The sequence below is a fragment of the Streptopelia decaocto genome, assembly GCF_964273445.1.
Source record: "Streptopelia decaocto genome assembly, chromosome: 2".
NCBI lineage: Eukaryota > Metazoa > Chordata > Aves > Columbiformes > Columbidae > Streptopelia > Streptopelia decaocto.
This window is the reverse complement of record NC_138655.1, coordinates 124,663,944-124,676,909: the sequence shown is the minus strand read 5'-3', so window position 1 is coordinate 124,676,909 and position 12,966 is coordinate 124,663,944. Positions and strand designations below refer to the sequence as shown.

The window sequence follows — 12,966 nt, the reverse complement described above, 5'->3', positions numbered from 1 at the left end:
TGTTTCTGAACGCTAAGATGTTTATTATGAGCTTCAATATGAAACTACAACCATTACAAAAACAAGATATTTACAAACATGCTTATTAAGAAAATTGACTTTAAGTGTCTCAAGTTTGCCTTTGCCAGCCACTCTAAGATGAAGCAGAGTACAAGTCATAAAATTAAATTCACGATCTTTTCCTTCAGATATTTCTGATATACTCTTCCCAAAAGAGTCTGAATGGAATCACCTTAGTTATAAAGTAGTTTTGTGTCTTCTATATCATTAAAAACAAGTCACTGGATTAAAACTAAAACCCCTTGCTTTTATATCCTTAATGTTAGACACATAGAAATAACTACATACTTGTGCAAGATATTGTGCAACAATAACTTCCTGGATAAAAGATTTCCTTTTTTGATGGAGTGAGCATGGTTTTGCCATCATGACTGGAAATCTCAACGACAACCAACAAATTTCTCGTTGTATTTTGACAGAGATTGATTCTTAACAGAACGGCGTTTGGCGTCTTTTTTCTGCTTGAAAATTGGAGAATTCAGAAAATTTGTATCTGTAAAGGGATCTCCTCTCCTGAGCTTCCTGTAAACAACAAAAAAAAAGGCAAAATTGAGTTTTGTTCCCCACCTCACTTAAAACACCAATTTTCAGCTATTAAGTACAATTTCACCTTAACTATTTGGTATTATAACAACAGACCTCTCTCAATGTTTTGTTAAGAACTTATTTCCAATATTTAAACAATCACCTTAACTTCTCCGTATTTGATGTAATATCATGAACTTCATATCAAACTGGAAAGGAAGACACCTACCCTGCAATACTTGGTTCTTTATAGCTCACAGCCAGAGTACAGCTTCGCTTGCGTTTTGGAGATCGTGGTCCCTCACCTTCTGGGACAACAGTTGCATTCCCAGTGCTGGGGAGCAATGAAGCAGTATTGGTAACATCACAAAGATGAACACGAGATGGCTCAGAAGGCTGCCCTGTTAGAAAATTAGGCACACTTAAGACAATTCAGGCAAGCTAGCTTAACAGAATATGTCATCAAACATATTAAGTAACTCTCAGCTATAACTATTACCTTCATTTTTTCACTTAAGTAAGAGTAGGTAAAAGAATCAACGTGTTCCTGCTCCAGCAGGGGGATTGGACTAGATGATCTTTCAAGGTCCCTTCCAATCCCTAACATTCTGTGATTCTGTGATATGCAGGATTTCAATTTGGAAAAAATAAATTAACACTAAGCAGTGCCAAGTAAAGCATGATTTGTTATTCCATGTATCTCTCAGCTTATAATCTTGTTCTCCTCTTTTTCCTCAGCTTTAATACATCATTAAACACATCTAAAATACAGTATTAATTAATTGTTAATCAATTTCTTAAACAAAACATATATTTAAATCCAATTTCTGCTGAGGAAATAAAGTGGACAGAAGAATGAATCTAATGATTTTTATAAGTGTTCTCTTTATTAAAAAAAGCTAAAATAAAAAAAGGTTAAATCCTTTAAGCAATGTTCTCTCTCAATAAAACTAAACCAAATACAAAACACTTTCTACACTTACTAATAGACTTGTCACTTGACTTATTGCTTTCAGTCTCTTTTTCATTATGGAGTTTCTGCTCACGCTGTGCCAAACATCTTTTAGACCTTGGCCTTGCATGGACTGGTGATGTATCTTCCTTGTCCTCTGAACTTTTCCTTTTTTTCGATTTACTCTTGTAAGGTTCATAGAGGCTGTCGTCTAAATCTTCTCCAGTATCACTTGACTCAGTGGTATCAGATTCAGATAAGTCTTCTCTGTCATCCATACTAGTATCTGTGTCATTCACCTTATTTTGTCGAAAAGGTGTAACATGGACACTCTCTTCAAAATGAAAGTCGTAAGCATCACTGGAGCCACCCAAGAAATCCAACTTTTTTTTGGCTGCCTCTTTACTCTGTCTTTTTTTCGGCCTTTGTCTGGAAGTATTTTTACGCCATTCCAGTTTTCCTTTCTTATGCTTCTCTTTCCTTACTTGAGAGTCTTCTCTGCTTTTACACTCACGTTGTTTAAGATCAGAATTATTGTCCAAGTTGGACTGTGCAGTTTCAGAATTTATCCGCCTCAATACCAGCTCTGAACTTACTTTGTTTTCATTCAACTGAGAAATATCTGAATTTATGTTTTCCACTGTACACTTCTCTAGACTTTCTTTAAGTCTAATTTCATCCTGTTTAGAAAGCTCTCTTGTTGAATCAGGTGCTTCTGAATGGTCCAAGACACTAGTGCAAAGTTCATAGTGACTTCCCATCTTTGAACAGTGACGCCTGGTGGATACACCTTTTGGTAGTGCGTTACCAAATTCATCCTCTCCACTTGAAGAAACGTTTTCCAGCTCTGACCCTGTGTTGTCCAGATGAAAATCAGATGTTTGCCCTTGTAATTGAAGGGGAAAATGTCATGTTAAAGCTAAATAGTAACAGCCTGGAAAGGTCATGTACAACTTCTGAACCTATCAAAAATTAAGACTATTCTTAGAATTTTCTCCACACATTTGTATAAACCAGTACATGGCAATGAAGATAAGTTCCATTTAATACAGCTTCCAGACAGAAAGCAGTTAGGTACACTACCTTATAATTTTGCTCTAAACTGTTCTGTTTGGAAAGGTTATATACAGGTAGTTTATTTTTCTGAGTATTTTGCTTTGTTAGCAATTGTTGATTTCATAAATTATAAAGCATGACTAAAGATGACTTTACTCTGTTGATCTGTTTGGCAGATAATAAAACTAGATTGCAGCTGTACAGAAGACAAGCATTTTCAAATTCCTCTCCCATTTTGCTAGGCACCTTAATTCAATAAGTTTACCAGTTGCCAACGCTATCTAACCTTTATGATAGTAAGTGGAAAATTACTTGACAGTTACTTCAAATGCAGCAATTACATTTTAAACTTGGACTCACATTTTTTTCCTGTTTCAGAATAGAGCAATGTCTGATAGCTTTGATTTAGTTACCTTTGCCTGGAACTATTTTGATTAGGGAAGTGACGGTGTCAGATTCCTCACAGGTCTCTGACGCAGTATGAGCCAGCTCATTTCTATCACTATCAGCCTCCATCCAACTTGAAACTATTTTATCATTTTCATCAGCACACTGCAGAGGTCCTCTAGAGAAAATACAAAGGTAGTACTTACTGAATAGCAATATATTTTCTGACAACACACTGCTTCATTACAGTGGATTTCTTCCTTTTTTCCAGTCAGAAAATTAAGCCTACTGTAACAGAGTTTTCAAATATAAATAGGTATTAATAAAAGATACTTACACTGAATGTATTTGTGCTACGACACTGGAACTATTTTCAAGAACTGAAGAAAGCACTCTCTCATTCTGTCAACAAAATAAATCTTACTGTGACTAAATAGCTGAAACAAACTTGCACCATATACAAATTCTAGACAACAGCCAAGTTACCCACAGAAAGGCCAAAGAAGCCCTTGACTCTTATTCTTTCTGGCTGGCTGAGGCATTTCACATACTCCACTCCTGCAAGCCAGCACATTAATAACCAGCCCAATCAGATAGTGGACAGAAGGAACTGTGAGGACAGTACAGGGTGCAAGACACAAAGCCATAGAAAAATCAGACTGCCCCTACCACCTCATAGCAGAGCTTCAGTCCCACTAACAACCTATTACACACTCCCACAGCCTGAACTCCATGTCATAAGGCTCAAATCTCAATAACTAAGTGCTGGAAGGAATAAGAATTAACAGAAACCATAGAATCATGTAGGTTGGAAAAGACCTTTAAGATTGAGTCCAACTGCTAACACTGCCAAGCCCACCACTAAACCATGTCTCTAAGTGCCACATCTACACATCTTTTAAACACCTCCAGGGATGGTGACTCCACCACTTCCCCAGGTAAGCATACAGCATATTGCAGGTAAAGACAATTTTTCCTGCCCCTCAAGAGGAAAAGTGTACTTACTACATGTATTGAACACAAATCCTTCACTGGGCCAAGTAGATCAATTGAGTCCAGTAAATTCTGAGAAACTTTTGAAATTATCACATTCAAGGCTGAAAGTTGATTCTAAGGGGAAAAAAAAGAAGGAAAATAACATTGTTATTGTTATACTCTAGTATCAACTACCAATATAATAACTTCTTAACAGTATAACAAGATTATTAAATCCTGAAGATAATTGTGTCATGTATCTTCACCTGTGACAAAAAAAATTTCAAAGATGACATTTTTTAATTAAAGAAGAAAGAGTAGCCAGAAAATGGTGGATGACCAGATTAGGTGAAAATATAAACAACTTGTCCTATATACTGAGTTAATATTTAATGAAACATTTAAGATCATAAACATCCGTGGATTCACGCAGATTCTGATATCCAGCTTCACTAAATTATAAATTTATTATTAAAAATACCTCAACAAATTCTTGTGCTTGCTGGAACCTATGATTTTTTTGCAAGTCAAACATCCGAACCATCAGATCTTGATACTCTTTCCTTAGATGAAGAATGGTATCCTGAGCATCCTTCAGCTTGAGCTTTTCTTCTTGCAAAGCCTGAGCTAGAGCTCTGTTGTTTGCTTGGAGGCTCTTCATTTGCATGGAGCTGTTGGCTGCAACAGAACAGTGAGTATTTCAACTCGGGTCAAAACCAGAAATAATTATTAAAACTATTAAGATATTTTAGCATCTTACTTGCTACTTTGCACTTTACAGTGGAGATCTGGCTAATTTTACCCAATCTTGTCCATTTCTGACTTCTTTTTTCTTTCATTCGTTCCTTTATGTCATTCAGACTGTCTTTGAAGGGCTTTTTCAAGCACTTAGCCATCTTCTACCTTCAGAAATATAAAGGGTGAAGAACTGATTTAGCTGGTGTTGCACAGTAGAACAGGAACCAAAAAACAAGTAAAGTTTATAGCCTTTTGAGTTAAATCACAGAATCACAGGATGTCAGGGATTGGAAGGGACCTCAAAAGATCATCTAGTCCAGCCCCCTGCCAGAACAGAAACACCTAGATGAGGTTACACAGGAATGTGTCCAGGTGGGTTTTGAATATCTCCAGAGAAGGAGACTCCACAACCCACCCCGGGCAGCCTGTTCCAGGGTTCTGTTACTCTCAATATATAAAACATACACATGCGGAAATATAAAACATACACATACAGAACAAACATTCGCACAAACACGAAAAGTCACACAGAAGTGGCCATTTTCAAAACAACTTTTGCAACATGGCTACTGTCACTATTCCCCATTATTTAAACTGCAAAACACAACGGCGCCCGCGACGAAGACCAGGCCGAGGCCTTTAAGCACCCGCACTGGGGCGGCACCAGGGGTACTGGGAAGGAGGGCGGCGGGTGTCCCCAAAGCGTGGAACACTAAAGGAAGACCCTCGCGGCACCACCCTACCGACCAGCCGTACCTCCTCAGAAAGGCGTACACACCGCCGGGCACCTCCCACGCACGGACAGAGCCGCCCGCTCCTCAGGGGATAGCGATCCCCCGCGGCCACCCCCGCGTCCCAACAGCCGCCAGCCCCCGGTAGCAGAGGCGGCTCCCGCCTCCCGCGGAGCCCCGGCTTGCCTGACAACGGCTGCCCGCGCGACCGGCCTCCGCGGGCAGCAGGGCGTCCCCGCGCGCGGCCGGACGGTTGATACCGCTCGCCGGCGTTCAAAAACCGCCGCCGCGCCCTCGCATTGGTGGGACCGCCGCGTGACGTCACCTTGCGGCCGTCGCGCTCATCCGTGCGTCACCGGAGGCTCCGCCCTCCCCCCCCCGCCAGACGCGATCCTTCACCTGAGCCAGGGGCGGCATGTGGGGGCGGTGTTGCGCGCTGGAGACGGTAGTGACCGGTAGCGGTCCCTCAGACCGTAGTGGGGCTGCCGTCCACTCGCCCTCTGCGCCCAGGCGCTCGCCTTGGGTCCTTTTTTTTCACCTGCAGCACCTCAGCTGCCATACTGGAAAAACCCCGAGGCAGAACAACAGCTGGTTGTTCTTTCAAACAGCAAAGCGAGGAGAGAAAAATCATTAATCTTGGATGTTCTACTTACAACAATTGCTTGTTGCAGCAGTAGCAAGATGAGCCTTTCTTGCTCTTCTTGGACCATGCTTCTTGTGGAGTGCTCCCAACTCCTGTTGTTGGTAGCCTGAAATGAAAATACTACAAAATCTGCAGAGTTTGTAAATTTTGTATCTTCAAACGCTTATTTTGTGAAAGAAACCATTCCAGAATCTCATGGCAACTGCCCCTTAGTGAGGTTTGAGTGTGACCAGGCTATTGGAGACTCAGAGCTGAGGTTTGGGTCATGGCCTGGCCCTGAGGGAAGCCTCCCCTGCGAGAGCCAGCCTTGAGGCCACTCTTCACCTCCCTACACCCCCAAGAGTGTTTTCTTTGATTGTGTCACTTTTGTAACAACTGTAACAGATTAGTATATGCTAATCTCTCTGCATATTTAGCGTAGAGTGCTGAACTCTGATTAAGTGCTGCTTTGTGATGAGAGAACTAAAAAAAATCAGTTAAGCAATATCTTATGAGCAGTAGAATAAATAGTATTCTTGTATCTGAGAAATTTGCATTTTGTAGCTATTTCATTTTTTCTTTTCTAACAGCTACTCCTGCCCACTTGATTTTATTCATTACAGTTTGGATGTGGTATGGCAAGCTGATTACAAACTTGAAAAATTAGATCATGGCAGAAACCATAGTCCATGATGTTTATGCATTTATCCTTTCTCACTGCTTGGAAGATTATGTAGTCTTTGTTTTTCCAGCTCAGAATAGCTGGCCTCATTTATGTAGTTTTTACAATAAATAGATATAATTTAACTTACTTCATCAACAGATACTATTAAAGCTGGGGTTGTATTTCCTGTCAGCAAGTAAGTTGCCCTGCAAACACAGTTCATTATGCAGTATAATGATTCCCTTTTGAGACATGAGATTACATAAAAAATAATTACTATTTCTTTAGGGTTCAGCATGAAAAGTTATGACCAAATTAAACACAGTAGATCATCTTAGTTAGTAGTGTCACACAAAACCAGAATATCACAATTTCAGTTTATCTTTACATCTATTTGCTTCTTCCTATCTGCTTGCTGAGCCTACCAAACACCTAGCGACCTGTCCTTCCAGCCCCTAAACAATCTTCCCAAAACTGAACAAAAAATCCCACAAGTCTGGGGGGGGAGGGGGAGGAGGGGAGGGGGAAAAAAAAAAAAAAAGGAAGTACTGGGTATTAAAAATTACACACACAGTAGAAACACTGTTTTTCTGATGTTGCACAATTACCATCACATCCACTTCCTACAGGCCTCTTGCTGTTTTACATGCAATAATTGAGCACACTTCACCCAACAACAGCTAACAGCCTCATCTGAACCCCTGCAAACAGCTCACTCTGAACAGTAGATGAAATTACGTAATTGAACTCAACTTCTGGGTTTTTGTTTTGGTGGGTTTTTTGTCTTCTTTTTTTTTTTCTTTCCAACTAAGCACTGGATATTTTGACCAAAAGTGATACATTTCCATACATTGTCTCACTTAAAGCTAGCAAGTGTTTTTCATTGGCTGAGTAGCAATTGGTAGTTTCCAGCAATGCCAGTAAACTCTTTTAGCCATTAGTCATTAATTTGCTTGACACGAACACACTGATTGTGAATAAATGAACCATGCTTTCATTGAAAAAGAATGCTTTCCACATTGTTATCTAAGTGCCACTCTTATTTACTTTTTTTTTCCCCTAAGTATACCTATGTCAAGATTAAAAAAAACTCTCTTCACCTTTTTTCTTTCTATTGTATTTAATGTTACCCATCAATTCTGCTACACCTCTTTCAGAAACACTTTGGAATCTTTCTGCAGATTATCTTTTGGTTATTACAGTTGAATTTCTATATCCTGATAATGGCATTTTCATTTTTACCAAAGTGTGCTCATTTCTGCATAATTCTTATCTCAAGACTGTTGTTTTTCTGTTAGATTATTTGCAGGTTACACTCTCTGTATTATTTTATTTATAATGTGGGGTTCCTAGTAGTAAATTTTCTAGCTCGTCTGACTCTTTGCTGTAAGCAGTTTCACGTTTTCCTCTATGAAGATTGATGCTGTGATTGACACCAGAGGTGCTGTAGATAATTAGTTTATTTCTAGCGGGTGTACTTATGTGGCAAAACAGCTGCTGCGGTGACTAGCATTGGAGTATTAAAAGATTTTTTTCTTGGATTTATGGACTTATATTACAAGGAAAGAGTTGCTTCATATGATTACAGAAAACTACAGGAATCAGAGCTGTGATTCTGGGAGCATTCTAGATACTTCTTGTCAGAGTTCAAGTCTGAGTGGGATGTTACATGCTGATCTCCAATGTGTTCTGTTATTGGTCTATGTAAAGGGCTCAAAGTTAGAAAGTTGTACTGTTTCTCAACTAAGCAGGCAATTGAATATGAAGTATCCTATGGAATGTTAATTAGTTACTTTTATTGCTACCAATATTGAAGCCTTCAAATAAATAGAATTTTAACTTTTTAGTGGACGTTTATGAGAGGTATCGATAATCCAGTCCTTGCTGGAAAATATTTTAAAAACTCCTTTTGATTTGAATAATAGGATAAATTTGTATGGCTCTGTAGGGACAGATTATTAGACTCACTGTATCAACTTTTTCACTCATTTTTGGTGATCACCAGTAGGGGACTGAAGAGCAGCCATGCCATGGTGACCAGTGGCAAGCTGGTGTTCATGCAGGTAGCCTCCAGATACCCAGCTTAAATACCCTGCCCATCTTTTCAGCTGCCCCATATCCAGCCCTACTTCAGGCAACTGCAGTGATAATATTCATACCATCTGGTTTTAACTGTTAGAGTAGCTCAGTTAGGTTCTGGTTGTAGATAGAACTCATATTTCACTACTTCTATCAAAAGAAGATACAGAGGTAGAAACTACAATGTATGCGATGCAGTGCATACTGTGAGGACAAAGAAGAAGTAGGTACAATATACTGTTATGTGTAATACCAAATTAATGAATATTGCTAAGTGTTTTCAGTTAGAGGACATCCTTAGAAGTGGCTCTTAGGCACTACCAGTATTTCCTTCCTGTTGCTGGAGAGCGAACTGATTAGTGGCACACAGGACTGTCACGCTTTCCCTTACCTTTGGGGTTGGGGAACATTATTTATGCTCCTATGGCTTGCTGAGTCAGCTTTGTTCTTGTTTCTTATGACTTGCACACCCATAGAATCATAGAATCATTCTCCTTGACCATCAGATTGCTCATTTGTGAACTGCCTTCAAAATGCTCAGTTCTCCTCAGTTTTGTGTAGGATGTGTGTAGCTATCATCAGCTTGGAAGTGTCATATCAGGAGTTTAAGAATATTTGGTACGTGACAGCTGTGGGGACTGTAAGATGCTGATGCACCCACTGCTTCCCTGAGAACAAAAGAGCAGCAGATGTTTTTTGAAGAAGCTGGCACAGCAAAAAGGTCTTGTACTAATTTGACCAAGTTTGGCTGAAAATCCTTTAGAAATAATGACCTGAAAAGATTTTGACAACCATACAATTGATGTTTGTCCTTGAGCAAAGCTAAAAAGAACTGTGAGCATTATCTAGGTGTCATTATTTTTTATGTATGCCCATATGTGCTATTTCTTTCACATTTCAGAAAAAATTATTAGATCATACCCATGAGCTGCTAAAATGCAGACCACTTGTGTTTTGGAACATGTTACTAGTAGTGTATTCTCTATTCTAAGTTATCCATAACCACTTTCTAACTACAATTTTTATATTTTCCTTTCTCAAAAATACTTCGTTCTACTTACAACTAAAACTATATATGTAAGAGGAAAACAAGCATGAAATAATTGAAGTGTGAGACAACATATGTTTCATTAAGCTAAAGTTAATAAGCTATAAATCAACATACCTACATTAATTGTATCAGTGTCTTTTTGATGTACATATATATTTGAAAATGTTTTCAATTATTAATCAGTTTAATATAAATAAGGAGGTGAAGGAATAATAAGTATCTGGATCTGTTCATAACAGAAATTCCAGAGAGGAAAATATTAATATATGCAATTATTATTACATGGGTCAGATACAGCTGTCCCTTCCACTACAGACATGATTTAGTATAAGTACTGTGGTATATACTTGTATGAGTTGCCACAAAATCTTCCCTTTCAGTGCCAGGGCAAATCCCAAATCCCAGAAGGGTGTCTTGATCCTATGGCACTATTACAACGATACCAATCTGATATCTTGAACCTACATGGATGTAATGAGCAAAGAAGGAACCATGGGCCAATGAAGTGTATATCAATGTTTAACATTTTCTCAATGTTTCCATTGGGTATGTATCTTGATTTCAGTATACCATCTGTCAGTTGACTAGAACCCTGACTTTCTCCAATATGCATCAGTTACAGAGCATGCAGTCAGAAGCAGCTTCCTCCTCCTCAAATTTTTTATCCCCAAATCTCATACCAACCCTTGTCTCAGATTACTGAAATGAGACTTTTCACTGGTTCTGGGTTTCCAGGTAGTTTTAAGTAAGGAAACTTTTATTTTGGTTGCTGTTTTTAAAGTTTGTGTAACTGCTGAATGGAATATTTACTAATATATATATATTTTTTCCTTATGGTGTTTGTATAAATATGTAGTATTCCACTAAGTGGCACCCATTTTTTCCTGATGAATAAATAGCTTAGAGACACACTGGTGTAACAGTGGCAAAAATGTGCTCTCTTATCTGCATAGTGGATCTTGATTGTGATGATAATACTATCTGACATAATGGAAAGAAACTAATTCATACTAGTCTAGTGCTTTCTTTTTAATACTAATACACGTGTCATAATCTGAGAGGTAAATGTTAAGCAAATATTGATACATACAGAAACCCTGGATCTTGGTGGAGCAGAGTGCCACCAGCTTCCTGCTTCTATATATCTTTTCTATAGGTACTGTGATGTTAGTGGAGAGGGTCTTTGTTTATATGGGCAAACCTGGGATTAGAACTGATCTTGTTTCATTTACCTTTCTCTTTAAATGTGACTATATGTACAAGTTAAATACAATTATTTATTTGAGGCCTTATAGCAGTAGGTACTGTACAATCCATACTAGCTCCTAAAGCCACTGGTAAAACACAATGAAGGACAGAAGAGATTAATAGCAGCATTCTGCATGCTCATCAGCGTTGGGCAGGGATAAAACATCTGGGCAACTAGCTTTGCTTCTATATCAGAGTATTCAGTTAAGGAGGATTTTTATGAAGTGTGGAAAAGCAATTTTCCATCCTGCTGGGGTTGGATTGCTGCAGTCAGCTCTCATAGGTTTGGGTCATGGGTGAATGATTTTCAAAGAGCTAATCATTGTTCATGGATAGAAGACATAGATATAGATTGACACTTTGTTCTCTCACAACAGGTCCAGTGCAAACACTTTTTAATGACTTCAGTCTACCACAGAGAACAATGGAGAGAAGATAGGGTGTAATTTACAACCAAGGATATACAAAGAAGTAGACATCATTACCCAGGAGTAGTTATTTGGTTCTGCTCTCAGTATCCCACCCATGTTAAAATAAGCAGGGTCATTGTATTACTTAAACACTTTGTGCGAAATGCTGTAGGTAGTACCAGACAGAAAACAAAGAGTAGCCAGTGCTATAACAAAGCAATACACCCCAACCATCATTTGGTGCCCCTGTTGATAATGTATCTCAGCCCACTCTAAGGCTGCCCTTCTTTCTAAGAAGTGAGGGACTTGAAAGACCAGCATTCATGAGGATCAACAAAAGTAGTAATGGTATGGCCAGATTGACATTGTAATGTTTGACATTAAAATGACTTATAAGAGTTGGGGTCGTTTTGTTTCCATAGCTTAGCCTGCCACTAAAATTATGGCGTTTATTTGAACAGTTGAAGCAAATCTGTCACCAGTGAAAGCTGTAAGTGGCATGGCAGTGCTAAAGAGATATGGAAAGGCAACTGAATTGCTGCTGATATGAACTTCAAACATGACAAGATTTTTGACTGACAGAAAAGTGAAACAGTGGCAGAATTCAAGCTCTGCTATCTTTACATTTTTCTCTACTGGTTCTCTGTGGCTCTCTAACTTTTATCATTATCTTGCTTTGCAACTGTACTATAGTGTCCAGTGTTGCAGCCTTTCACTCCCACAATTTCATCTGATTAAGTTGCTGTTTGCTGGACAGTCAGTTTACAGTTTGTGGTAAATATGATTTTAACCCTAGAGTGGGAATTTGGTGTTGCCAGTGTTTGTTAGAGACAACAACACTAACACTAATAGTTCAGGATTCCAAGGACTGCTTTTTGCACTAATTGATACTTAAGTCAATAAATCATATGGAGTCTATAACTCTGAAGGAATAAAGTTGCACAATGCTAAGGACAGAATCCTGGTCTAAAATCTGGGGAAAAAAGATTTTTTTTACTTTATATACAGTGACAGATTAACACAAGATGGCAAAGAATCTGTGCAAAAATCTGTCTTTAAGAAGCACCATTGGACTCGATCCTTGTCTGTCTCTTCCAACTCAGGAATGATTCTATGTTCTTCAAAAGGAATCTGTTTAGATCCAAAGGTGATTTTTCCCTGTTATTTTATTCACAACCCCCTGCCCTTCCTCAGAATAACACCAGGATCTAGGACACTAGCAGCTTCTATTGGTCTGCAAGGTTGTCTGTTCCCTCCTGTGACAAGATACAGAGTGGAGTACGGCTTTGATGTGGAAATGCCTCAGACTTTCATCTTATAATGAGCTCCCCAAAAGACCAAAAAAAAAATGCTAAACTAAAAAGAAGACACAATTTAAATAAAAAGTTGCATTTCTACTTTTTTGTATATAAGGAAAACTTAAGGCATCTTGAGGTGACAGAACAGAAATGAAATTTATGCACTGTTC

The 12,966-nt window shown here is 38.7% G+C and overlaps 1 protein-coding gene across 2 annotated transcripts; it reads right to left on the bottom strand.

The window, feature by feature from the left end:
* On the bottom strand, nucleotides 1-5,741 carry SGO1 (shugoshin 1). Of its 2 annotated transcripts, none has more exons than XM_082045333.1 (9): nucleotides 5,611-5,741; nucleotides 4,716-4,858; nucleotides 4,437-4,633; nucleotides 3,986-4,090; nucleotides 3,318-3,382; nucleotides 3,007-3,158; nucleotides 1,569-2,423; nucleotides 815-986; nucleotides 1-582 (listed from the first exon to the last, which is right to left on the bottom strand). In XM_082045333.1, exons 2-9 carry the CDS (start codon nucleotides 4,849-4,851, stop codon nucleotides 441-443), a joined length of 1,824 nt encoding a protein of 607 aa, XP_081901459.1. In that variant the 5' UTR covers nucleotides 4,852-4,858; nucleotides 5,611-5,741; the 3' UTR covers nucleotides 1-440. The 2 variants fall into 2 exon arrangements, with proteins under 2 accessions (XP_081901459.1, XP_081901458.1); XM_082045332.1 differs by lacking the exon at nucleotides 5,611-5,741 and adding an exon at nucleotides 5,450-5,550.
* Between the last annotated feature and the right edge of the window lie 7,225 nt (nucleotides 5,742-12,966).